Source organism: Podarcis muralis, chromosome 5, assembly GCF_964188315.1.
Source record: "Podarcis muralis chromosome 5, rPodMur119.hap1.1, whole genome shotgun sequence".
Taxonomy (NCBI): domain Eukaryota; kingdom Metazoa; phylum Chordata; class Lepidosauria; order Squamata; family Lacertidae; genus Podarcis; species Podarcis muralis.
Window position 1 is genome coordinate 1,568,005 of NC_135659.1, and position 26,704 is coordinate 1,594,708.

Here is a 26,704-nt window from a genome sequence, read left to right on the forward strand (position 1 = left end):
GTGAAGGAGGAACCGGACATTTTGGGGCATGTAGGCCTCCCATGTGCACCAAGGACCCTGGGGGGAGGCTGGTGGGGGGGGGTAATAATATGTTACTATTTTTAGCATCATAATAGTAATTTATTATTTATACCCCGCCCATCTGGCTGGGTTTCCGCAGCCAAATATAATACAGGATGAGTCCTTCAAAAGAGGCCCCGTGGATACAGAGTACACATGTTCCAGGGGGCCTCTTTTAAAAGACGCACCTTGTATGTTTAAGTTGAAGAATGACAATGGGAGAGCGTGGTAGATCACGGCCAGTTTTTGATACTGGATAGTAGATCACAGCCTACTTGAAGTTGGAGGTGCCTGACCTAAAGCATCCAGGAGATAACCTCTAGGGCTGTTTTTCCCCAACTTAAACTCTTGCACTTGAAACAAGCAAAGGTGTTTGCCAGTTCAGTTGTAGTCAGGAGTACAAACTTGAATAAAATACTGGAGGGCCCAGGTAAGACCCACCCTGCCTAATGACGCGGCCACACACCCCATTTGAATGGCAATGCCAATCTACTTTGAAGTGACCCAGCCCCGTCAAATATTTTATGGGGGGGGGCAAAGCCCCCTTAGACCCTAGGAGTTGGCTCCTATGGTTGTACTCACTTTTAAAAGGACAAACACCCATTTTCCTTCCCCTTGAGGGGCAGCATTTAAGTTGCCCAGCAGTTCTATTTCATTCTCTATTTATTTCTACTTTTTAAAAATGGACTTGGACTGAACACAATAATGAGAGTTAGTGAAGAGCATATTCTGTCTTGAAACAAGGGCGGCCAACTTGTAGCTTATCTTTGGGGGTGGGGCACAACATGCTGGCTGGGGCTGATGGTAGTTAAGAGTACAACAACATCTGACGGGGCACATACAAAGTGCCCTAGCAGTATTCCTTGCTTGTTTTCACCTGCAGTTGAAGCTGCAAAAGTGTAGAGAACAGGCGGCAGCAGCAGGGAGCATTCTCTCTTTGCCAACAGCACCGGCCAAGAGAGGACTTAAAGGAGGTCCTCCAGCTGTAGGTATCTGTCATGACTGTCCAAACTTGCAGTTGTCTAAGATTAGGTACTGAGAAGTATTCACATACACTTGTGATTCATACAGACTTGGTTGGATCCTCCTATGGCACTGCTGGCATGGAATCACAGAACTGTAGGGTTGGACTGGACAACAAAGGCCAGGCACTTTGAGGGGTCTTTGCAATCAAGCAGTGTATACATCGCCATACACTCTGGTAGGTATGTGAAGTGGCATGACAACAATCAACGGAACAAGTGAGAAACTTGTAGTAACTGCAGAAACTTACCTTTACATATTTGGCATACATCTGTTCATCCAAAGGGAAGCTCTGAACATTTCTCTCATCTCTGGCATGGAAAGTGCCTAGCTTGACCCACTTATTTGTTGGATACCTAGAACACAACACCCACCAGAAAGATGTTACACACACAGTAACCTCTCAGAAACCAACAAATTCAGAACCTCCCTTATAATACACAAAAATCACTGTTACTGCAATGGGCATCACAAATACTCTATTGCAGGTACAAGGTTACGATGGACAACGCTTAAGCCACCTAGTGCTTAAGCCCCCCGGCTGGCATGACAGACTGACAAATCACATAGGTGTCCCAACGACTGGTAATGATGTGCCCATCCCAAATAATGAAACTTAAGCAGCTGTTGCAGTGAAAGAAAGAAACCTTACATTCACCTTCATATCCCGAGACATACCTGTCGCTGATAGACACCAGAAAATCCTTGGGAGTAGAGGAGAATAACTCATGGTTGGCAATGTCCAGCTGCTTCACTTGAATTGGTTCACACAGTTCAACGACAAACCTGGCAGGTGGGGAGAAAGTCCAGCTGAACTGAGTAGGTAGAATTCACCATGGAAACATGCTTCATGTGCATTTTCACATATAGATAGCACCAGCAATCTGTAAAAGTCCCTTCCTGCTCAGGCAAGTGCTGAGTGAGGCACAGACTTTATGCAGAGCAGGGCTGCAGATTTCCTTCCATTTCTTTGATGAATTCCTAGCACAGTTTATTAGAAGTTTACATTTGAAAACCAAGTTGGAAATGGTTAATAATTCTGTGTAAGAATTTACTTGATCTTTAGAAAACCAAAGGTGCATTACAGTGGGCAGACAAGCCTTCCTTAAGCCAATGTTCAATGTGCTTCACAGCCCAAGCCTAGCAAGCGGTCAATTTCCAGTCAGAGGCAGTTGGAAGTTAGTCAAATTAAAACCTTTTGAACCATTCTGAAGATAGGATTTTACATGCAGAAAATCAGGTTTCTTAAAAGTTCTTGAAAAACTTTTGTAAGAAACATTCTTAGGAATAAAAATAGGTACTTCACTGGCCAAACTCCATGTTTTCCCCACATTTTGGATTTTGTTATGATTTTGTTTGATATGAAAATATTTGGACCTTAACAAAATTATTTACTTGCAAATGGAAAAAAACTAGAAAGAAAAACCATGAAGCTGTGCAATTAATATATTTAAAAGTCAAAGCCATTTTATATCTATAATAATTATTTCTTATGTATAACTTCCCTGTGATGAAACCAGTATCTTCTTTGAAAATGCTTTATAAATTGTTGCAATAACTTGATGCAATCACATTTCACATGAGGCTAGTAGCATACGATGCTTGTCTACCAAGGCCGGCCAGAAACTGTAGACAATTCAGTGGCATAACAGATATTTATTTCACTTAGCTGTATAACTACTTACCAGATTTTAGTACTGCATGGATTCAGCATGTAGAGATCCATATTCTCCATTAGTATTGCTGATGTACTCTATAAAGAAGGAAAATAACACTTCATTAAGTGTTAATAACACTTAAAAGAATCCTGGCCTCTTTTTTACTGCTGGTACTTTTAGAAATCTCAACATGCCTTTGGTTTAATTTACAGTATTATTTGTGTGTCCCTTTTCAGTTAAAACACGGACAACAACCCTGAAGACAGGTCATGTTGTCTGAAAGTATTTAACTGCAACACAGCAATTTGGAAGGGACATAGCTCAACGGCAGGAGACCACCTTTTGTGTGCAGAAGGTCCCAGATTTGAAATACAGTATCTCCAGGTAAGGCCTGGAAAGACTTGTCTGAAACCCTAGAGAGCCACAGCCAGCAAGACAGATGGGACCAAGGCCTGATTCAACAGAGAAGGCATCTTCTTATGTTCGTAACACTGTGTTACTCTGCTAATCCTGGAGAAACAAGTGTTGGCTTGCTAAAGAAGTGTTAACAGAAATACTCAGGCACATTTTGAACAAGACAATTTATGCTCCAATATGAAGACCAAGATGATCAATAAACAGTGCAGGCATTAATTTGTGGAGAGCTAAGTTTAAGAAACATCTCATCCACAGATTCACAGCTAGGCTGGGTTAAATGACATCCCATGCCCTTTTAAAATGTGTTTGGGGGGGTACTGGGTTGTTTTTGTTTTGATTATGTTTTTTGTGGTTTTATATTGTGATTTTGTCTTGTGAACCGCCCTGAGACCTGTGGGTATAGGGTGGCATACATTAATAATAATAATAATAATAATAATAATAATAATAATACGTTACCTAGCCTGACAAGATTCTAGAGCACTTAAGGAGTGCTGCTTAAGTTATGTAAAAATTAGAGCTGAAACTTCAGTTCATCAATGCTATCATAAGAACCTTAGTCTCCCACTGAACTTTACTTTCCCAATACCAATTCATTGGTGGGGCCATTTGGAGTGGGACTTTTGAAGAGCCCCTTGCCATCTAGGCTGCCATAAAATGCTGGCGTCTTTTCTTTCTTTCTTGAGATGAAGTGCTATGGTACCTTAAAGATAAACAAGTTTATTCTAGCATAAATTTATGGAATAGAGTTGTTCTAGCTCATCCTTCTCCAACCTGTAGCCCTCCAGATGTTCTGGACTACAACTCCCAGCCCCCCTAATCCTTGGCCATACTGCCTGCAGCTGGCGGGAATTGTAGTCCAAAACGTCTGGAGCTTCACCTTCATGGGCTGGCATGGCCAATTCTCGTTGGTGCCAACACTGCCAGTTGTCTCTTCAGCTCTTTCCCTCTCAAGGGGCCAGCTGACTGGCAGAAAGAGTTTTCCATCCAAGCCAGCAGCAGTGGGAATCCTCTCAGTGTATTCTCTGGGGAGAACTGAACCAAGAAGGCTCCAGCTTTGAAACAGTGTCACAAGAAACCAATTTATTTGTTATATTTAACTGACAAAGTCATCAATAGTATTGCCACGTCCACCAACACGGCCTTTGAGGTGGTATACTTACCTTTGCTTCTGGGTTAGCTGCCAGTATTTTGGCACCACACTCGACTGAAGCATAATTATTCCTATTTTTCTGGACCTTTTTTGTGAGATGCTGACCTCCATTGGAGGATGGGTGCATTGACTGACCTGCATACGAAAGGAAGCATACCAACGAATTAGAAAGATCACTATGCCGTTACTTCCAAGCTTCTAAGCTAAAGTGATTTATATACAAGGCAGCAGTATTTAATACTTACATGAAGTTAACAGTAGTATTTGTAATTGCTCAGATTTAGAATACACTGGTACCTCGGGATGCGAACGCGATCCGTTCCAGAGCCCCATTCGCATCCTGAACGAAACGTAAGACGCGAAAGCACGTCTGCGTGTGCCGCCGCTACCACGCATGACGTCATTTTGACCATCTGCGCATGCGCGAATGGTGAAACCAGGAAGTAATGTGCTCCTTTACTTCTTGGTCGCCGTGGAGTGCAACCCGAAAGTGCTCAACCTGAAGCATATTTATCTTGAGGTATGACTGTACTTGCATTTAACAAATAATCTGCCCTGCTCTTTAGCCAAAACAACCTGCTTCCAGAGCAGACTATATACCATTGTAAACAACACAGTCCCCTACCCTCAGGCTTACAATTTAAAAATGTACATCACAATGGGGAAATGGATTGGGAGGAGTAACCAACAGATTAATTTAATAACCTGCTGAGCTAGAAAGGTTTAAGGATGAGGAGTCCAAAGCTACGGGTCTCTTGGCTGATAAGCGCAGCCGTGCATCCCTTCTCTCCCCAAATGTAAAAGTAATCACTTTTCTTACACAAGTGGAGATGCAGGAAAAAAAATCATTAAGATGTGGTAGCCCAATGCAAAAATCCTGAGAATCCATGTGGATCTGTGCTTTGTAACCACGTTTTTGCAGCATTGCAGCCCCAGGCAACAGTGGGTGCGTGATTTTTTGGGTGCAGGCTGTAGCCATGGACATGCTATGTGATCTGATGGTTAATTTGGGGTGACCCAATGCAAAAATCCTGAGGATCCATGTGGATCTGTGCTTTGTAACCACATTTTAAGTGGGGAGGGAATGAAAATCACTGAAGGGTCAAGGAGCACACATGGGGTGTGTGGAGAAGGAGGCTGCTAACAATGCAGGAGAGGGGTTTAAGGGGAGGGGAGGAAAAACACTGAAGGAACAGAGTTCCCCCTCTTCATGCTGTTGAAAAGCCAGTGAGCAGGCAGACACGCTGCGCAGCTCTTGCTTTAAAGAGAGCTGAGGAGAGTGTCAGCAGCTGTTGCCGGCTTTCCAGGGAGACGGAAGAAGAGAGGTTCCTTTCCTTCTCCCACCTCGACGAAAAGCCAGCAAGAGCGGCTTCTCCCGCCTGCATTCGCTCCATAAGACGTACACACAGTTCCCTTTTAGGAGGAAAAAAGTGCGGTGAGTATTAGGAATCTCTTGGGACGCAAAAAATATTTTAATCACTCAAAATGTCTAGTAAGAAGGAAGAAGGAAAGAAGGAAAAGTAATTCCTGTCTATTCCACAGATCAAGGCATTTTAATCCTATACAGTTACCAGGAAGCAAGCTCCCATTAAACAGAGTGGTTCTTACTTCTGACTAAACACAGAAGTACTCTGTAAATTTCATAAATATGGCAAATAGTATGCCTTAAGTGACTCCTTTTATGTTGTTGAAGCAGTAAATAAGTTTAGGTTTGATGTGTACTCCATATATTTTTAACCCCCCCCCCCCCAAAAAAACCAGGCAAAATTCTGTGTTACACTTTCTCTTATAAATTTGACTAAAAAAACCAAATGCATTAACACGGGAAGCAGAATCCCTCTAAATCAAGACAGATCGGCTCACACAAATAATAAACCTACTGCCTTAAAGAACATAAATTCCTGGTCTATATATGAATCAGGACGTGACAGAATGGATAGTACAACTTCAGACAATATATGGATAAACATTTTCATTGCTTCCCTAGGTAAAAATGCTCCCACCAAGTTGGTGCTAGAAACTCAAACAGTGTTTTTTTTCTAAAAAAAAGTTTAGGGGTACAGTTATACCTTGGGCTGAAGTAGCTTCGGCTTGAGCGTTTTCGGGTTGCGCTCCGTGGCGACCCGGAAGTAACGGATCGCGTTACTTCCGGCTTTTGCCGCTCGCGCATATGCTCAAAATGACGTCACGCGCATGCACAGAAGTGGCGAATCACAACCTGTGCACGCAGAGACATGGGTTGCGTTCACTTCAGGATGCGAACGGGGCTCTGGAATGGATGCCATTTGCATCCAGAAGTACCACTGTACTCTCATTTTGACTCAAGAAAATCACCATTTTATAGTTCAAATCGGGGGGAATAAATACAGTAAATTAACAAAAGTACAAACGTTTACAAAATGTTTAGGGGTATCTGTACCCCTGCATCCCCCAGAAAAAAAAGCATTGAACTCAGGTATGTAAGCTAGGTGCAAACAACACACTGAAATCTAGGTTGTGGTCGCCACAACAGAATGTCTGTTCACCAGTGGGTTGGACTAAATGACCCTTGGGGTCCCTTCCAATGCTACAATTCTTTGTTTTCAGCTACACTGCTTGACTGTGGCTTGCTCTTACAGCAATTCACTTGTCCCAGTAGGCTAGGAGAAACGCACACAGTTGAAACTGAAATGGTTACAGTGGTACCTCGGGTTACATACGCTTCAGGTTACAGACTCCGCTAACCCAGAAATATTGCTTCAGGTTAAGAACTTTGCTTCAGGTTGAGAACAGAAATTGTGCCCTGGCGGCGCAGCAGCAGCAGGAGGCCCCATTAGCTAAAGTGGTGCTTCAGGTTAAGAACAGTTTCAGGTTAAGTACGGACCTCCAGAATGAATTACGTACTTAACCCGAGGTACCACTGTATTAACTATGGACTAAGACAGAGGTTTGCCAACTGTGATCGCCAACCTAGCACCCAGAAATCTCCACATGGTCGCAGTTGGAGCCCTGCCAGTAGCAAAATGTGCATGGTTAATTTCGAAACTGCACCAAGTAGAAACTAGAAGATTAGGGAGATGAGTCAAGTGGGGTTTTAATCTCAAGCAGGTGTGCATATGAGAAAATTCACAGCAAAGTACAAAAGAGAACTAAGAATACGTGATTTGATTACATGCACTAATGCTGGAATAGGGGATTGTGTCAAAGGCAGCACGGAGAAGGTGGGCTTGGGTCAGTGATTTGGAGAGGAAGAGAGGCAGCATCCCATGAACCAAGGTGGCCTAGACGCAGCACAGGAGCATGGCTTGCACCTGGCCTGCACACCCCACCCTGTCCCATTAGACAGCCACAGGCTGGCTCTGCAGCCCTTCCACATGGAAAGCCCAATTTTTGTAGGCCAGAATGTCCTAGTTTTATTCAACAAAGTAAATAACTAAAGGGGGTGCCCAAATTCTTATTTCTGATATCGCAATGTGGGAAAATGAAACAAGGGTCCTTAAAAAACAAATTAGGGAACGCCTCTGTCACCCTTTGGGCACCCTTTGGTTTGTTCTTTTACGGTACAAAATACTTAATCAGTTGCATTTAGACAATCATTTCAGCCCTTGCTTAATGGGAGATCTATCTAACAGAAACTGCTATGACTAAAGGCTGTGTTGTAAAAACAGAGCACCCCTTACATCTCCCTTCTGCAGGGCTGGGATACTTATGATGCCTTAGTGAGCTGGTTATTATGCCAGCAGACCAAGGACACAGAAGGCAAGACCACAGTTCCAGGGGGGAAATGATCTCTGCACAGCCGATTACACTACAGCCGTATGTTTATCTAGATCAGGGGTTCTCTATCTTTCTTCCCATGGACTGAAAATTACTGGCCACCCCTGACCCCAGTCACAAAACGGTGGTGAAAAAGTTCCTTAGCTCAGTGTTCCTCAAGCTAAGTACAGGACCTGGCTCAGGAAACACTGTGGCTCAGCCTCTCCATTGGAGGCAGAATTTCCTGATCCAGAGTCTCTACGTGGAAAAGACTTTTTATAAATATATTTCCCCTCGCCATGCCTCTCAAAGTATTTTACCCACCTCCTGGCATTTCTTCTCCCATTCTCCTTTCACTTGCACCTTAATCCTCCACTCACCCACAACATGCCAGTTTCCTTCCTCCCTGGTCCTTTAACATTCACTTTTTCCTCCTCTCTTCCCCGCTTCACAATCTTTTATCTTGCTTTCTGACTTCCTTCCTCTCAAAGCAGAGAGGCTTCCCTTTTCCTGCTGCTTCCCAGCCACCTTCACTCAGCACACAAGGAGTGGATGGAGCTGGCACTGGTCCAGCCCAAAGGCTACAGCTGGGCTAGCAGGAAGAGGAGGCAGGTGAAGAGGCCCTGCGCAGGCTGGGACACTGCAGCCCATGGCCCCCAAGTGGTCTTGGCCCCCTGATTAAAATAGACTGATTAGAGAAACACAAGCGCTGCATCGCAAAAGGACATTTGTTAACAAAACTCGTGAACAAAACAAAAAATACAGTTATACATAAAACCAGAGTTTCTCCCCCTTTGGGAAGGGTTTTGAAAGTTTCTTTTTAAATAAAAAAAGGGTCAGTGCTAAATACTTGATTTTTAAGGGATAAGTCTGTTCAAAGTTTTCAAGAACAACCCAACAACCTCCCCCCCCTAAAAAAACCCCCTGAACTCACTCTTTTCTTTTTCCACTTCCATAACCTGCTTTTTCCATTCATCAAAAGTGGGAATATCTCCTGGATCCTTTGGGCTTATTACAGAAGTTGGGTCAATTTCTCCTACTTTTCTCTGCAAGGTTTTCAGATATTAACAAAAAAACAACAAGACAGGCAATAAGGCAAGCAATCAAAACAGTGTAAGGCTTCAAGAACCAAACATTAAAAGGCAAGTTATGCCCAGCAGGCTGCATGGTAAGCTGACCGTTCTATTGCATAGCAGTGCTTTTACAATTTTTCTTATTGTTATTTTGCAAAACATAGCTTGCGTTTGGGGGGAATGTGATGTAGAAAATGTGCTGGTTAGAGAAAGGAATGAAATGTGTGTCCTACTATACTTTTGAGACCTTAAGGTACTCAGTAGTACTCAGACTATCATGAAGGGAATAACCCAATCACTTACAAGGTTGTAGATACCAAAAGAGAGAATCTAGTATAGCCTTCCCCAGCCCGTTGCCTTCTAGATGTTCTGGATTGCAAATCCTATCAGAACCAGCTGAGATGGTCAGAGCTTATGGGAGCTGTAATCTAAAACATTTAGAAAGCACCAGTTTGCTGAAAGCTACTACATATTTACAGTAAGAAAGGAGTGGAGTTTTATTCTTTTCGCAATGCCATTGACTTTTCTGCTTTTTCTGTTTTTCCTTTGAAATCATAAAAAGGATAAGCCATGAACTCTCAATGTTTCAGAGTGAATTTCTGTAATGCCTGCATTGTTCATCTTCAACTGAGAAGAAATATGTTGATTTAACAATGGTTTTCTATGTTCACTCAAGTTCCAAAATGCTGGGAAACTACAGTTGTTAAGGACCAACCTTTTACAAATGTTTTATTTAGGTCGTTTTTAAAAAAATGGTATGGTATCCTATCTTGTGGTTAGTTTCAGTTTTGCCACCACTTTGCAGCTAGATGACTGTCCAAGGCAGAGCAGTGGAGCCAAGTTCCAGATGGGTCTGTTGACCGGAACAGTCACACAAGAACCTGTCCATGCAACTGTGGCTCTTCCTGTAAACAACCAAATCTGGAAGGAGTCTGCCCTCCAGTTCCAAGGTAGGGATGAAGATGGAACAAACCAGCTGATTCCAACAAGCATTTCAAGTTTAGTGTCTGGGGTGGTGCATTTTATCTGCTGGTCTCGGCACTGTTTTTGCTGTAGTTACTGTATTTTGAATGTGCTTTCACATGAAAGCAGGAGAGTAATGTTAAAATAAAATCAACAGTAAGGTAAAGGGACCCCTGACCATTAGGTCCAGTCGGGACCGACTCTGGGGTTGCAGTGCTCACTTCGCTTTATTGGCCGAGGGAGCCGGCGTACAGCTTCCGGGTCATGTGGCCAGCATGACTAAGCCACTTCTGGCGAACCAGAGCAGCGCACAGAAACGCCGTTTCCCTTCCCGCCGAAGCGCTGCCTATTTATCTACTTGCACTTTGACGTGCTTTTGAACTGCTAGGTTGGCAGGAGCAGGGACTGAGCAACGGGAGCTCACCCCGTCGAAGGGATTCGAACCGCTGACCTTCTGATCGGCAAGTCCTAGGCTCTGTGGTTTAACCCACAGCGCCACCTGCGTCCCATAAAATCAATAGTAGTGCTTGGCATTTTCCACATTTGAAATATGAGCACCATCTGCTAGTAGTCAAAAGTAAGCTGTAACAGAAGCAGCACGTTAAGTACCTGCCCATTTAAAGTAAGCACAGAGAACCAATAATGTAGAAAGTATAAAGCTGAGAAATGTCAAACCACAAAGGGAGCAAAATGTTCTTTGATATTTAGTGTGAGAGATAAACATTTACTTGAACCATTTGTATCCCTACAGGGTGTTTGGGGTTATTATCACCTACCTCCCCTCTTATGTTACCCGAAGCATTCAGTGCAGATTTTGGAGTGGTCTTTTGCTCAGTTGCAGGAACTTTGGGTTCAAATTCTGATTTAGTTATCTTTCCCTTTCCATGCGAAGATATATTTTCTATATGTTGACCTACAAGGCTGAAAATACAGCAACATCAGAAACACCTAACTCAAAATATTTTTACATATCAATACATAGAATATAGACAGCACAGAATTCTCACAGAGAACCAGTCAGTTGCTATTGAACTTGATAAAATAAGTGTTTTAGTGAAGAGCAGCAATATTCCAAGTATGGTCTCAACTGTGAAAAAAGTCTGTCCTCCAACACGGACAGGCAATGCAAGCCAGAGGAAACCTGCTTAGCCAAGGATGCTGGTAAAAACTTTTGCTTCTTTTTCAGCTTCTTCTGTAAAGTGACATGTGGTCAGAAGTATTTCAAGTACAGTAATACTGCCCCTCATTAACCTTATTGAAGGGGCAGAAAAAGAAAATCAAACCTGCAAGGTCAGGCAATAAAAAGCTGTTCTGAGTTACTGACTTTGATTATCTAGAAATACATCGTTAGTCAAGGATAGTGTTAAGATTATTTACTTGAGCATATACTGGGGGGGGGGGGTCTTTAAGGACTAGGTTTGTTTTTATTTTTTATCTATTACTATCTGTTAGTCACAGGGCCGGATTTACGTTTGATGAGGCCCTAAGCTACTGAAGGTCATGGGGCCCTTTATATGTCCAGCTGTCCTTTGTCAACAACAAATTGTTGCTGTTTTTCTGTGTTGAATATATGCTATATGGTAATTTACGGACCTAATAGGTATCTAAAGCCATTTGCACATAACAAAATATGTATTTTATCAAAGTAATTGTTGAACTGAAATACAATTAAGAAGTATATAAATAGTGAGATAATTACTATTACATCCAGGGTTTTTTTCCCCTTTAAATTTTTTGGGGGCCCCCAAGGGAGTGGGGCCCTAAGCTAGAGCTTGCTTAGCTTAGACGTAAATCCGCCACTGGTTGGTCACCTTGCATCTCTTTGAATAGACATGAAAATTAAAAGGAGAAGGAGAAGAAGAAGAAGAATGAAAATCAATGGAACAGCCTATGGCAGCAGTTATTTTAATACTCACCCCTCTGGAGAAGTATCAAGAGACGAAGAGTCACCCTGAGGCTGGCCCTCAAGTGCCCCACCCAGGTCACAGTCAGGCTCTGACTGCTCTGCTTCAGCAGAGCTAGCTACAGGGATATCAGCACTGGAGTTTTCTATTGCACTGAAGGAAAAGAAAACAAACATGCTTTTTACTTCTATGAAATAACTAATATTTTTGCTGGAATTTCTAATACCTTGACACATCAAAGCACCCTTGTATTAAAGCAGTTGCCTGGTAACCACAGAAGACAAAGAACTGCATATAGCCCAATATATGAAACGAGGCAGTGAGGGAACATCTTTTATACGTTTTTACATTTTTGCATATGTTTGTATATACTGCCTTGAGTCCCAGTCTGCGAGAAAGGAGGGATAATAATATGAATAAATAATGCACCCAACCCTCAATTAGTCTGTTGAGAGGGAGAGTACTCTTCTACTCAAATGACTTATTCTATTATTTCTTGCAGAAAGTGTGCAATTGTAGGGAATTTGTTTAGGGAAGCTTTTAATGTTTAATAGGTTATTGTATTTTAGTGTTCTGTTGGGAGCCACCCAGAGTGGGTGGGGTATAAATAAATTACTATTATTATTATTATTATTATTATTATTATTATTATTACTATTTCACTGGCATTATTAGACATGTCAATAGTGAATCTTTAGCTATGGAGCAATACTACCCCTGTCAATATAATTCAACTTAAAACAAATGCAGTTTCCTAACTTTAATGTGGTATCAGTTGCTGCCCTGAATGAATCAAGTCAGAGAGTCAACAGTTGATAACCTCGTGTAGTTTTCTTAAAGTGCATATATATAATACATAATGCAGTGTGTTGGCTACCTATGTCAGGCTTTGAGGAATAGGATCCCTGCCCTGGTGGCAGTAAATAAGCAGATCAAATGAAAGGAGCATTCTTACCATTTGTTTCTTTAATAATCACAGCGAGAGACTAAGGAATGCATATCTCTCTAGGAATGGCATTGCCCCCAGTAAAGGTTCACCCCCTCCGTACTCATTAATCTACATCACTCCTACGTCGGGTAATCTGAGTTGTTGCCACTGTGCTTTCTGTTCTATCACTCTCAAAGCCCGTCTAGTCTTAGGGAAAGGGGGGTCAGGAATGCTTTCTAAAGACAGTGAATCTGCCAGCTGTCTCTCTCCTGGTATTTCCTCTTCTAGCTGTTCCTCACCCAGTATCTCCCAGCTTTCCCCCTCAGCACTATGCCCCTCTGCAAACCACTGTTCTAAATCAATGGGAAGGTTCGGGGGGGGGGGGGCTGCCACCATTTCTCAATCCAGTCCCTGACAATATCTTACAGGTTCACACTTCTTTCAGTTTCTGTTTAGAACAGAGGAAAGGTTAATTTTTTTAATAGAAAAATTATAAACTGCTTGATCAGAAAGTATCTCCAGCAGGTGAAATGCCTCTTGATGTAATACTATGCAGAAATGGCCAAAAAAATGGAATAGCTTACTTGGGCTGAGAGACTGGTGAGATCTCCGAGGTAGATATGCTGAAAGTACTATCAGGGATACTATCAGCTACACTAAAAGAACCTTCATTGGAATCCACTGAAGACTGTGCCTCAACTTCAGGTGTCCTCAATTCCTCCATCTCCATGTTCTGTTCAAAAATGTCAATATACACTTTAGAATCAGTTCCAACATCTGCCCAATTTGCAGAATTTATTTTAACTACTCAAAGCACAAAAAAGAATAGTGAAGCCTACAAGGCTGCTATTTCACAGGGTAAGCCAACCACAAGCAAGCTGGGACAAGTAAAAACTAACCTTTGAGCCTTAATACAATTCACCATGATAGTCAAGTGGTTCATCTTACTAAAACTGCATATATGAAATGCTGCTATCAGGATCTATTTGTTGGGACGGGGGCAGCACTCAACTGCATTAGCCTAGCAAATACTTAAGGTTCCTTGTGGAAAATTCAAGTGCTTCTTATTCTCATAGTGCCAGTAGACTTGGCAGCACAGGAATTGGGGGAAATGACTGGCAGAATCCGAGACCAGGGAGAAGAGTCGGTGGAAGAAGATTGGAAAAAATTTAAAATATATTTACAGAAACATTGCAAAATTAATGAATGTTAGAAGGATGCTGGAATGAAGTTACATGGTTTTAGTAGAAAGTACTAAGTAAAAATGGATTGTTAATGGGTCAAAGTGTAGAATTTAAGGCCAAATTGTGTTAAGATAAATTATAGAACAAAAATTAAGAAAGATGGAAAGGATTTGCTGAAATAGCTATTTGAATTAGAATACAAAAAAGGGAAGTGTGAGGAGGTCGATGAAACAAGTAAATGAAAGATAAAGATTTGGAAATACTGGATATGTTTTTAAATGTTTTTGTTTTTAAATGTTTTTGGTTTTCTTATTGTTTTTTTATTGTGCTTTTTATTTTTGAAGTATTGTAATTTTTTATTGTCTTTTTTCTGTAACTGTTAAACCTTTAATAAATATCTTTTTTTAAAAAAATAGACTTGGCAGTGCAGTCCACAAGGAAACTATTGTGCAAAGGAAATGAGCATTCATAAAATCTTTACATCCCATCTAGAAATCTGCATTTTCCCTAACTAATTTTACACTTGGACTGCAAGCAGATTAAAGACATTTGAAGCCATCAATTTACATGTGACAGAAAAGCGACTTCTTCATATTGCCAGTAAGGGTTGTTTTTTTAATAGCATCAGTATCGCTTGCCTGTGACCACAGGTCTTTCAACTGTCATTGCTCACAGGTTCTGAAACCTGCATAGAGCAATGTTCAGAACCTTCTAGAGGTGGGTGAGAAAATGCTTTTTGGCAAGAGGATTACCCCCAGTCCTCCAGGAGGGGTGTGGCCCCTGCCTATTCACTCGGTTGCTAATAAGACTGCTGCAGCACGTAAGAAGGAAGCTAGAGAAAGAGAAAAGCAGCTCAGAGGATACAAGGACTGTGGGGAAGGAGGACCACTTAAGCTACAGGAGAGCAACCTACCTTTCTTCTCCAAGGTCCCTGTGCAGGAACACGTAAGGGAGAAGAGCAAGTTCTCCTACTGAGAGCCAGGGCAAGGGGCTTAGGGAACCAGAGAGCTCAGGCAGTCCAAAGGAGGCACCTGTTCACACCCAAACATCCTGTGCCCGGTGCTAAACAAAGGCAGCCCTGCAGCTCAGCAACCGTACTGCGCTTAGTACTCTCAACAAGAATAAAAACCATGTTATAATTTATACCCCACCCATCTGGCTGGGTTCCCCAGTCACTCCTTGAGAAAAGCCTCTATACAACGACTGCCCTAAACAGGATTAGCAGCCAAACCAGCTCTACCTACTTCAAAGGTGGAAAAGACCCACTGCACAAATGTTGCTGATGCTGACTTTCCCTTGAGGGCTCTCACAGCAGAGAGATGCCAGGGTTGGAGTTGAGCAGCCAGAGACCACAATGGCCAGTTGGTCAAAGGGCTTTGCTGGTATTTATTGTTTAATTCCTTTTTAAACCTCTGTGAGGGCACTCATATACCCATTTTATGAAGTAAATAACGGGGTGAAAACAGTATACAGTGGTACCTCAGGTTAAATACTTAATTCATTCCGGAGGTCCGTACTTAACCTGAAACACCACTTTAGCTAATGGGGGCCTCCTGCTGCTGCCGCGCCGCCGGAGCCCGATTTCTGTTCTTATCCTGAAGCACTATTTCTGGGTTAGCGGAGTCTGTAACCTGAAGCGTATGTAACCTGACGCATATGTAACCTGAAGCGTATGTAACCTGTATGTAACCCCTGTAGCTTCCACAGAGGTGGTGCCCGAAAGGAAGATAAAAGGCTAAATAAATCCTTCAAACCCTTCAACCGATAGGAGCAAAACAAGACAACCTTTAAAGTGTATGATGATCTCAGCCTCCTTCCCTCCTCCCACAGTGGCAGCTCCTTCACACCCGACACTCAGACAGGCTCTCTCAGCTGCAGATTTACTCCAGAATAAAAACCTTTCACACACACCCCATGGCTCCCTCTCTCCTTTGCTCTTTCTCTTGTAGAGAAGCACAAACACAGCTGAGCCACAGAGACACCCCCCCCCCCAGTCTCTTCAGCACCCCAACCCCACAACATTTCCTCCAGCCTCTCTCCCCGCATCCCTGGTTGTGGAAAGGACCCTCTGTGTTGATCTTCCCCTCCCCCCATGCAGTGGGGGGAGGGAAGGGGAGAGGGGAGAGAGAGTGGGAGGGAGGGAGAAGTCAAAAATGTAAAGGACCCCTGGACGGTTAAGTCCAGTCAAAGGTGACTATGGAGCCGAGGTGCTCATCTCACTTTTTAGGCCAAAGGAGTCGGCATTTGACCACAGACAGCTTTTCCAGGTCATGTGGCCAGCATTACTAAACAGCTTCTGCCGCAACTGAACACTGTGGCGAGTGCCAGAGTGCACAAAAACACCATTTACCTTCCTGCCACAGCGGGACATATTTATCTACTTGCACTGGTATGCTTCCAAATTGCTAGGTTGGCAGGAGCTGGGACAGAGCAACAGGAGCTCACCCCATCATGTGGATTCAAGTCACCGACCTTCCGATCAGCAAGCCCAAGGGGCTCAGTGGTTTAGACCACACATGTGAGGCACTTTTCCAATAGCTACCTAGGGGGAAGTTCCCCCCAAATCCCGTCCTCCCTCCCTCCCTCTCACAGCAGCAGATGAAGGAGAGAAGGAAGCCCAGCTAAAGCAAACCAGGTAGGGCAGGCGCAGCCACATGGAGGAGGGGAAGCATCTAGAGTCATGCAGGGAGGCATTCAACTCCTGTGACTGCCGTGCCTACCAGCTGACCCACACAGCAGAGCAAGCAGGGGCAGATCACTCAGGCAGCAGGCAGAAAATTTTATCTCAAGTTTTATCAGACACAGCACAGCGCAACAAGACTTCTGAAACTGCTTGCCAACGGACCATTCCCTATAGCGGAACGTGTCTAGCGCCAGGGGAGTTTCAAGCGCTGCTATGACGGCTCCAAAGCTCAGAGGCATGGATCATGGCTGAAAGAATAGGCATATCCCCAAAGACTTGCCTCTTTTTGCTTTGTGCAGTCAACTAAACATTCTTCAGGATGGGTGTTTATACTGGAGTCAATGTGTTCCAAAGACAATGTTCCAATGGATCCATGGGTCTCCTCCTAGTGGAAAGATACAGAAATGTATTTAGATAGATGCAGCTGCCAAGCTTTGCTGGGAAACTTCGGCTCTGAGGAGTGTCTTCAATTGTTTAAGACCTTACAACGACTGACATTTAGCAAACACAAAGAGACCTCTGGCATCTTAAAAAACAAAAACATTATGGCCAAAGTTGATGCAGACTGATGCCATAGGCCAGGGGTCAGCAACCTTTTTCAGCAGGGGGCCGATCCACTGTTCGTCAGACCTTGTGGGGGGGTCGGACTATATTTTGGAATAAAATATGAACGAGTTCCTATGCCCCACAAATAACCCAGAGATGCATTTTAAATAAAAACACACATTCCACTCATGTAAAAACACCAGGCAGGCCCCACAAATAACCCAGAGATGCACATTCTACTCATGTGAAAATACGCTGATTCCCAGACCATCCGCGGGCCAGATATAGAAGGCAATTGGGCCGGATCTGTCCCCCAGGCCTTAGTTTGCCTACCCATGCAATAGGCAGTGTTTCTCAAACTTGGGTCCCCAGCTGTTGTTGGGAGTACAACTCCCATCAGGGAATTGTAGTCCAGCAACAGCTGGAGACCCAAGTTTGAGAAACACTGTCATAGGGTGACATCTAATGGAGTTAGCTGGCCTACAGGGTTATTCCTGCTGCATGAGGAGGACTTCTCTTCCTCTTCTACCCCATTCAGTTCCTACCAAATTCACTCTGGAGAGTCCAATCGCATGACATTGGATAGCGTACATACTATATGTAATTAAAATTGTTATTCTTCAAGGGGCCACAAGGCCTGTTGCAACAAAAACAATCAAGGCCACCCTTGTGTAAATCTTTAACAATGGCTGCATCCCAAGCAGCACCTGCAGAAGAAGAATTCCCAACTACCCACTGGGGTGACATCAAATCCATTCTGAGAGATGCTCCAAAGGCCTAGCCTGGGGGATTGTCTGATTTTATCTTCTCAGATGCACGTGGCAAAGATCCTGCTGTCACCACCAGAAGAGGCTTTTGGGAGGGCCATTTCACAGAAGCTGCTTTGGATGTAACTCAAGAGAGATGGCCAAGGAACCTTAAGACACAGATAAGCTTGTTTTAGAAAATCATTAGGTTTCAATAATGTATAGAAAAAGAAAGCCATTCTGAGTTGTTGTTTCAAATTTAAACATTTCCTCTCAATTTAAAGCAGCCTTTAAATAACCCTGCAAGGACGACATTTTTCATGTCATATTCTGCATGCAAGTCCCCAATAAAGCTGTTCAGTTTCTTCCAGGCAGTTACCTTTCCCTGGATGTTCTTGTCCATGTTCTCCTTTGGTAAATGCAAAGAGCCAGAGGAAGGACTCTCTTTACAAAAGACATGCCAGCTGGGTAATCTGTTAAAAGAACAAAACCACACTTACACAGACAGATACAGTTACATCATAGCTGATGCCATGAGAGGGCGAGGCAAGGATGATGAAATATGCCCTGACCCGCAAAAAAAAAAAAAAAAAAAAAAAAGTTACCTACTCAACTCCTGTTTTGCCCCAAAAGGGCATTGGATGCACCCTCACAAATACAGCCTGAAAAGTGAGGGGTCAGAGCATGAGCATTCCTGGAGAATGGCCTGCATGCGAGGATGAGACAAGCAAATGTTGTACTAATCTTCAAAATGGTGAAAGAGGAAGACCCAAAAAACCTAAATACTGGATAGTCTAACTCTGACATAAGGGAATAAACTAGAACATATTATAAACAAGTCAATCTGCAAATATCTTTATAATATAGTGATTTGTAGGAGTTAGCACGGATTTGTGAAGAATAAATCCTGCCAGACTCCAAGCTTAAAGAATTGCTGCCAGAATACATGCTTAAAGCAAGTTGGAAGGGACCCCGAGGGTCATCTAGTCCAACCCCCTGCAATGCAGGAATCTCAACTAAAGCATCTATGACATATGGCTACCCAACCTCTACTTAAAAACCTCCAATGAAAGTTATCACTTCCCAAGGGAGACTGTTCCACTGTCGAAGAAGCTCTTACTGTCAGAAAGTTCTTCCTAATATTTAGTCACAAACTCCTTTATTGTAACTTGAATCCATGGGTATTAAGTCTCACCCTCCAGGCGAAAACATTCCTCTTCCACAAGGCCCTTTTAAATGTTTGTGGGGGGAGGGGATTATTGGTTTATGGGCTTTTTGTTGTTCTTTTTATTATGTATTTTGTGTTTTTATCTTGTATTTTTATGTTGTGAAATGCCCTGAGATCCATGGATGAAGGGTGGTATACAAATGTAATTAATTAGTCAGTTATTCATAAATAATGAAAGGATTAAGCCCCCAAATATCTGCTGAATAAGCTGCTTATGTGAGCAAATTATCTGGAAGCAAAGGGGGATTATTCAGATTGGTGCAAGTCATAATGCATCATAAGAATACATACTGGTATCCAGCCTTGCCAATAAAATAAATATACACCAGCCTACAAACATACTGTTAGTGCATATGGTTGTATGGACCTAAGTGTCACAGAACAGCTACTCTCCTCCTGAAGATGGAGATCTGTGACTTCATGTGGAAGCTCCACTTATTTCCATCAGAAATGGCCAGTGTTGTGCTTTAGCTACATCTTTGCTCTGCTTTCAAAGCACTCTTACATGCCCGTGGGAGGAAACACATTGATAGCAAAGAATAGCACGTTATTTTTCAACTGGTTTTGTAAATTTATCAAACACAAGGCCCATTTCCCCCTCTGACTTTTCTTGTTTAGAATTGCAGTTTAACTCCTTAAAATCTCTTGCAGGAATGTAGTCCCTCGGCAGAAAGCACAATCCTACATGCTAGTTGTTCACTACATTTGCAGGGTTCTTATGCCAAACACAGATGAACAGCCAAAAAGGAAAAAAGCCCCCAAGATGTGCCGCAGGGAAGCCTACCAGGCTGAAGAACTGGGGAGCAGCAGCTCAAGGGAGGGCAGGGACACAACATCACTGCTCCCCGTCTGTCCTTGCAGCTCACTGCCTGCCTGACCCACCGGGCTGAGCTGGCCAAACCCGCCCAGGGGGCTCTTCTGCTCCCCCCGCCAGGAACCCGGGGCAACAGCCAGAACTCTTTCCCGGGCTCCCCTCCTGCTCTCCCTCGACGGGGAGCGGAATTCCACCGCCCCCCCTTCCAGCGGGCTGCCCGCCTCCCGGAGCGGCCCAGGCTGACAGCCAGCGGAGGCGGAGGAGGCGGAGGCGGAGGCGGCGGCGGCGGCGGCGGCCCTCTCTCTCGCCGGGCGCCGAGGAGACTCACCCGGCCAGGCAGCCCAGGAGGAAGCAGGAGGAAGCCAGGAGCAGCAGCCGGCGGGGAGGCTCCTTCATGGTCTCCGCCGTCTGCCTCGTGGGGCCCGCGGGCGGCGGCGCATCCTCCCGAGGGCCGGGGCGGAGAGGGGCGGGGGCGGGGGCGGGCGAGGGCTCCGGCAGCCGCGTCCGCCGCCCGCGCTGGACCCGCGACGCGCTGAGCTGGAATGTGACGCGTCACCGCGAGGGGAGGCACAGCCGCGCCTGCGCACCAGGCCGCTTCCCCAGAGAGGCCGCCGACAGCCAATCGACAGCGCCCTTTCCTCCAAGGCGGCCGCTGATTGGGCAGTTTTCCCTTTCCCCTCTCCGCCCGCGGACGGGCCGCGCGCTCCCCCTCCCTAAAGCCATGGCGGGGAGGGATAGGCGTCCTGCGGCAACGCCGGAGCGCTCGAGGTTCGCTCTGAAACTGCCTCGGATGTTGCAGGCGGGGTGGGGATGGGGGTGTAGTAGCCAAGGCGCTGCTTTTCTTAAGAGAACTTACGCGCCGTGAGCACGAACCGACAAGAGCCTTAAATCGCTTTCGTCGATCAGGCATCCTCTTCGGCAGCTTGCAGCAAAGGCCGCGCGGGGGCGGGGGCTTTTTATAGTCTTCGAGGCCCCCGGCGGCGATGTGACGCAGAGCCTCATGATCAGGTTATAGAGGCGCACTGAGCGCCCAATTTGCGGGTTCTTCTTGCACTAGGACGCGGGTGGCGCTGTGGGTTAAACCAGTGTTTCCCAACCTTTTTTGGGCAAAGGCACACTTGTTTCATGAAAAAAATCTCGAGGCACACCACCATGCCAGATGGGGAAAGGTCACTTTTTACTTATGTAAAAAAAAATAAAAAAAATAGTAACAGCATAGAAGGTAATGGTTAGGCTAGCATCCCTCTTCCAAATATGCTAGGTTTTTATTTGCAGGGACTGTTCTACATGGGAAAGCATTCAGCACTGTCATTCTCCCATCTGCCATCTGAATTGGTACTATTCTGGGTCAACTTACTCTGCTGCATGTGTAGATGAAAATGGCACCAAGTGTGGGGGGTTTTGGCCCTCTCTGAAGTGCTTCTCTGCAAGATATGGTAGGATGTGTTACACAAGTAAACACTTGCAGGGTATGATAAAGAGAGCATTCCAAGAGTGACTTGGGATGCTATGAAGATGCTGCAAAAGTGGGCATGTGATTATTGCACGCCTTAAGCTAATGCTGAATACCCAAGAGTGTACAACTGGACTGCTGAATCCTAACTGGGTGTACTGAAAAGATGCTGGATGAGACCCAGACCAATAGTACCTGCAAAAGCAGCGTTATTAAAAGCAGCTTTCCCTTTGAACATCTCTTTGTTCAAAGTGCATCTGAAAGCCTAATGACCCACTGGTTCCTTAGGAGTGAGCTTTAATGCAAGGATTTTGATGTTAATCCATGGATCAGATGTGTGTGTGTGGATAATCGCATTGTTGGACAGTCCTTTCTGCCTGTTGGCCGTTAGCCAACGACCCCCTCCTCCGCCTGAATGAAATGTGCCCCGTGGGAGCGTTGGGACATCAGAACCACGAGTTATAGTTATCAGGGGCGCCGACTTATAAAAAATATTGGGGGGGCCCATACCGGGGTCCTGCCGCTGGTTCGCTCGGGTAGCCGGGAGAACGCAGTTCAAGGTGGCGGTGTTGGGGAGAGACCCTCGCTCAGGGCGCCACGAGACTTGGCGGCCGGCGGCCTATCTGGGGGGTTTTGGAGCATATTTCGGCGGAGCGATTGGGGAGGAGGGGGCTTGTTGCCGGATTCTTCAGCTGGGCCGGAGATCCGCTGCTGGGGGTCCCTGGGCCGAGTTGTGAGCACGGCCTGCTGAAGGGAGATCCAGCCGATTGCGCGACGGGGACGGCCGGGGCTCTCCGGCTAGGGCGCGCGGCTGGCTGGCTGGCGAGGGAGCAGGTGGGGAGGAGGCGGGGGTCCTCACTCTCTTAGGAAACGCACCCGCGCGCCCGATTGCCACGAAGTCCGAAGGGTGCGTGTGTGGAATTAAAAAGCAAAAACGAGATACGGGCAGGGCAGGCAAAGAGTTTTCCGCAAGAGGATGGAGGGCAGGTTGAAGAGAAAATCACTCAGGATGAGACAGTCAAATCAGCCATGATAAAATGGGCTCAGGATATTGGGTATAACATCATGTTTGAGGACTGGGAAAGGTTATGGACCACCGGAATGAAATTCACGGCATGTAATGCCTTGAAGGAAAATATTATTGTCAGGGTTGCTTCAAGATCCCAGCTCACAGAGGATCACGCTAGCCAACGGTCATTAAGTAAAAGTCTTTATTGAGTTACAGTTTCCATTCTCAAGCTGCTGCGTGCAACTCTACGTCTAGTAGCTAGACCGGCGAAGCTCCGTCTGAATCTCCGCCCCTCGTACACCAACTTAATATCCTAGCCCTGCTCCACCTTTTCCGCCTGACTGTTCTTCTCTGGGTCCCTCTGCCCCCCTGGGTCTCTTCCTTCCGGGATTCTTCTGACGCTGACCCCCCGGACCCTCCTGTCTCCTTGCGCCGGGCTTTAGGACCCGGCTCCCTTTCCGGGCTGCCTACTGCGTCGCCTTCCTGTGCATTTGAACTTGGCGCGCGCGCCCAACCTTCCACCTTCCGTCTAACCGTCTCTTCGCTCCCAGATGGAGGTGTGGCCACTCCTGACTCGTGCCCTCCCTCCTGTTGTGAGCTGCCAGCGCTTGCCCCCTGGCTCCCTTCCTCTTCTCTGTTCTCTGGCGGTGACGCTGGTCCCGATCTCCAACTGCTCTCCTCTGAGTCCCCTCTGGCTCTATCTTCCTGGGGTGCCCCCCTAAACTCCCCCCTTGCCCTGGCCACTGGTGCTCCTTTCTGTGAATCCTCCGATTCACTGGAAAGGCTCGGAGATCTCGGGTCGTCGTCATCGCTCATCTTTTCTTCTGCCTCCTCCCCTTCGCTCTCTGTTTCCTCCCTTGCCCTTGCCTCTGCTCCTGAACCCCTGACATCCATCCCCCCCTCGAAGCCCCCCACTCCCCCTTCCCCTCCTTCCGGTGCTGGAGTTGGGTGCTGCTGTGTCAAGGGGACGAATGTCGGGTACCGTTCGCTTCCCGTAGCGGGCCTCCTTCCGAAGTCTTCCGGTTCTTCCTCCCTGCTCTCGTCGACGACGGTCACCTCTGCTTCCATCTCTGTGCCGCCGTGCTCGAAACCAGGGTCGTCCCCGAAAACGTCCATGTCCGTCTCTCCCTCACTTCCTCCTGGCGGCGTTGCTCGTCCTGGACCTTCTTGCCACTTCCTGCGCCACTGCTCCTCTGGTCTGTCGTCCCACCAATACGAGGGTTCTGAGGCAGATCCCGAGGGTGACCCCTCCGGGGAACGGACGTCTCGTGTCGGGTCCTCGTCCGAGTCGAACCCCCGGAACGTGCTGGCCGAAAGCGTGGGCGTGAAAAGCCAGTCGTCGAAAAAGTCTGCTGGCATTGGTCTATGTGGGAAGAGGGCATGAAACTCGTCTTTGAGCAGAGGTTCGTCCAAGGCGTAGCCCGGCACCCAGCTGTTCGCACTGGCCGGGGTGCCCTCCTTGGCGAGAAAGTATTCTATCCCTTCTTCCCCCCATCTGGAATCCAAAATCTCAGTGACTTCGTTGATGCGCTCCTTCTGTGCCCCTCCTGCGCGCCCTGTTCTGTCTCTGACCGGACTCGGCGCCGTTCCGGGTTCCTGAAACCTGTGCGGTGCCTTGTAGGGAGTGAGCACCGATCTGTGGAACACCGGATGCATTCTGGAACCCTCCGGAAGCGCCAGCCTGAAGGCCACCGGGTTGATCTGCTCTTCGACTTGATAGGGCCCCAGTTGCTTATGCCCTAGTTTCTTCTTGGCCAACGACCTGGCCGGCACTGCGTGGGCTGCTAACCAGACCCAGTCTCCCACGTGGAGCTCTTCGCCAACCCTTCTACTTTTGTCCGCTTGTACCTTGTATGCGTGCTTGGCCAGCTCCAGGTGGCGCCTCAGCTGATCGTGGACTTCCTGCAGCTCCGACGCGAACGCATCTGCCGTCTGCGGCTCCCCCTCCCCCAGCCTTTCCAGTCCCGGAAAAGTTCTGGGGTGCCTCCCGTTGTTGGCGAAGAACGGCGTGATCCCCGTGGACACGTGCTTCGTGTTGTTGTAGGCGAACTCGGCGAGCGGCAGGTAATCCACCCACGTCGCAGGCTGTTGATTTGCATAACACCTCAAGTACTGCTGCATGATGGCATTGACCCGCTCGGCTTGCCCGTTGGTCTGCGGGTGTCTCGCCGACGCCAGGTTGATCTTGACGTTCAGGAAGCCCATCAGCTTCTGCCAGAAATTCGAGATGAACTGCCGCCCCCGGTCGGACAGAATAGACCGTGGCAGACCGTGAACCTTGAACACGTGGTCTATGAACAGTTTGGCGGTTTGCTCCGCCGTGGTCACCTTCGCACACGGAATGAAATGTGCCATCTTGGAAAACAAGTCCACCACCACCAGCACTGCCGTCTTGCCCCTCGAGCTGGGCAGATCCGTGACAAAGTCCAGGGCCACTCTCTCCCAAGGTTCGACCGGAGTTTGCAGCGGTTCCAACAGTCCGGCCGGCGGTCTATGCACTGGCTTCGCCCTCTGGCAGGTGTCACACCTCGCCACGTAGTCCGCGACCTCCCCTCTCATTCCAGGCCACCAGAAATCCCTGGCGACTAATTCCACCGTCTTCTCCTTGCCGAAGTGCCCAGCCGTGGGCGCGTCGTGCAGCTGCTGCAGCACCTTGGCGCGAAGTTCGTCTCCCGGCACGTAGATGGCCCCTTTACGGATGAGCAATCCATCTCTTAGCTGGAAACCGTCGGCCGCTGCCTTGCCCCTTTGCACCTCTGCCATCTTTGCTTGTGCGAAGGAGTCCCCCTGCAACGCTCGTCGCACCGCCTCCAGGTCCACGGTTGCCGCGGCGCACGCCCACACTGTTGGTGCGAAGATGTGCATGGCGGCCGCTGGCGTTGCGTCCTCCAGATACTGTGGCTTACGAGAGAGAGCGTCCGCCATGATGTTGGTGTCCCCCGGGACATACTCTATTCGGAAGTCGAAGTTCGCAAAGAACTCAGCCCAACGTATCTGCCTCTGGTTCAGGAACTGTGCCGTGCGCCAGTGCTCTAGGTTCTTGTGGTCCGTGCAAACCTGCACCGTGTGCTTGGCGCCGATCAGAAAGTGCCTCCACGCCTTGAACGCTGCATGAATGGCCAGCAACTCCCTGTCCCATATGGTGTAGTTCTGCTCGGACTTGCTGAGCTTCCTGGAGTAAAACGCTCCCGGTCGCCACACCCCTTGCGGGTCTTTCTGCAGCAGGACCGCCCCCACGGCTCTGTCCGAGGCGTCTGTCTCCACCCTCATCGGCTTGCTGGGGTTGACGTGAAGCAGCTGCTCTTCCGACGCGAAGAGACGCTTGAGTGCCTGAAAGGACTGTTCCGCCTGCTCTGTCCAAATGAACTTCTTTTTCTTGGAGCTAAGCGTGTCAGTGATGACCGCCGTCTGCATAGTGAAGCCCTTGATAAACTTGCGATAGAAGTTCGCAAAGCCGACAAACCGTTGGACCTCCTTCCGGTTGCGCGGGCTCTTCCAATCCAACACCGCTTGAACCTTGGCGCTGTCCATGGCGAGCCCCTTGTCAGACAGCTTGTAGCCCAGAAAATCCACCTCCGTCACGTCAAATTGGCACTTCTCCAGCTTGGCGTAGAGCCTATGTTGCTTTAGCCTGTTCAGCACTTCCTTGACGTGTTTGTCATGCTCCTGTTGCGACTCCGAAAAGATCAGGATGTCATCTAAGAAACAGACGCACGTCTTGTAGAGAAGTCCCGCCAACACGTGATGCATGAATGCTTGAAAAACGTGGGCGCCATTTTGCAATCCAAACGGCATAACTCTATATTCGTAGGTCCCCAGTGGCGTGAACATGGCTGTTTTCCACTCATCTCCCTCCCGCATGCGAATGAGGTTGTACGCCCCTCGCAGGTCCAACTTGGTGAACACTCTGCCCTTCCGCACCTTTGCGAGGAGGTCGTCAATTCGGGGCATGGGGAAGTCCGATGGCTTAGTCACACTGTTCAAGATCCTGTAATCCACTACAAGTCTCTTTTGGGGCGTATCCCGCTTCTTAACGAAGAACACCGGACTGCCTCCCGCTGCCTTGGACTCCCGGATGAAACCGCGCTCCAAATTATGATCTATGAACTCCTTGAGTTCTTGCAGTT

The 26,704-nt window shown here is 46.8% G+C and overlaps 1 protein-coding gene across 3 annotated transcripts in view; it reads right to left on the reverse strand.

The window, feature by feature from the left end:
• The window catches only part of SUCO (SUN domain containing ossification factor), a 41,060-nt gene extending 20,411 nt beyond the window's left edge, over window positions 1-20,649 (reverse strand). Inside the window, exons 1-11 of one of the 3 annotated variants that reach the window (XM_028732187.2) lie at window positions 20,444-20,649; window positions 18,453-18,546; window positions 17,062-17,166; window positions 13,499-13,647; window positions 11,999-12,139; window positions 10,859-11,003; window positions 8,981-9,092; window positions 4,322-4,446; window positions 2,769-2,836; window positions 1,762-1,869; window positions 1,334-1,439 (exon numbers count right to left, since the gene is read on the reverse strand). In XM_028732187.2, the coding sequence (XP_028588020.2) occupies window positions 1,334-1,439; window positions 1,762-1,869; window positions 2,769-2,836; window positions 4,322-4,446; window positions 8,981-9,092; window positions 10,859-11,003; window positions 11,999-12,139; window positions 13,499-13,647; window positions 17,062-17,166; window positions 18,453-18,546; window positions 20,444-20,511 (1,221 nt within the window). In that variant the 5' untranslated portion in view covers window positions 20,512-20,649. Of the gene's footprint in view, window positions 1-1,333; window positions 1,440-1,761; window positions 1,870-2,768; window positions 2,837-4,321; window positions 4,447-8,980; window positions 9,093-10,858; window positions 11,004-11,998; window positions 12,140-13,498; window positions 13,648-17,061; window positions 17,167-18,452; window positions 18,547-20,085; window positions 20,376-20,443 lie in introns of those variants that run through there. The other 2 variants (XM_028732189.2, XM_028732188.2) reach the window with 2 other exon arrangements.
• Between the last annotated feature and the right edge of the window lie 6,055 nt (window positions 20,650-26,704).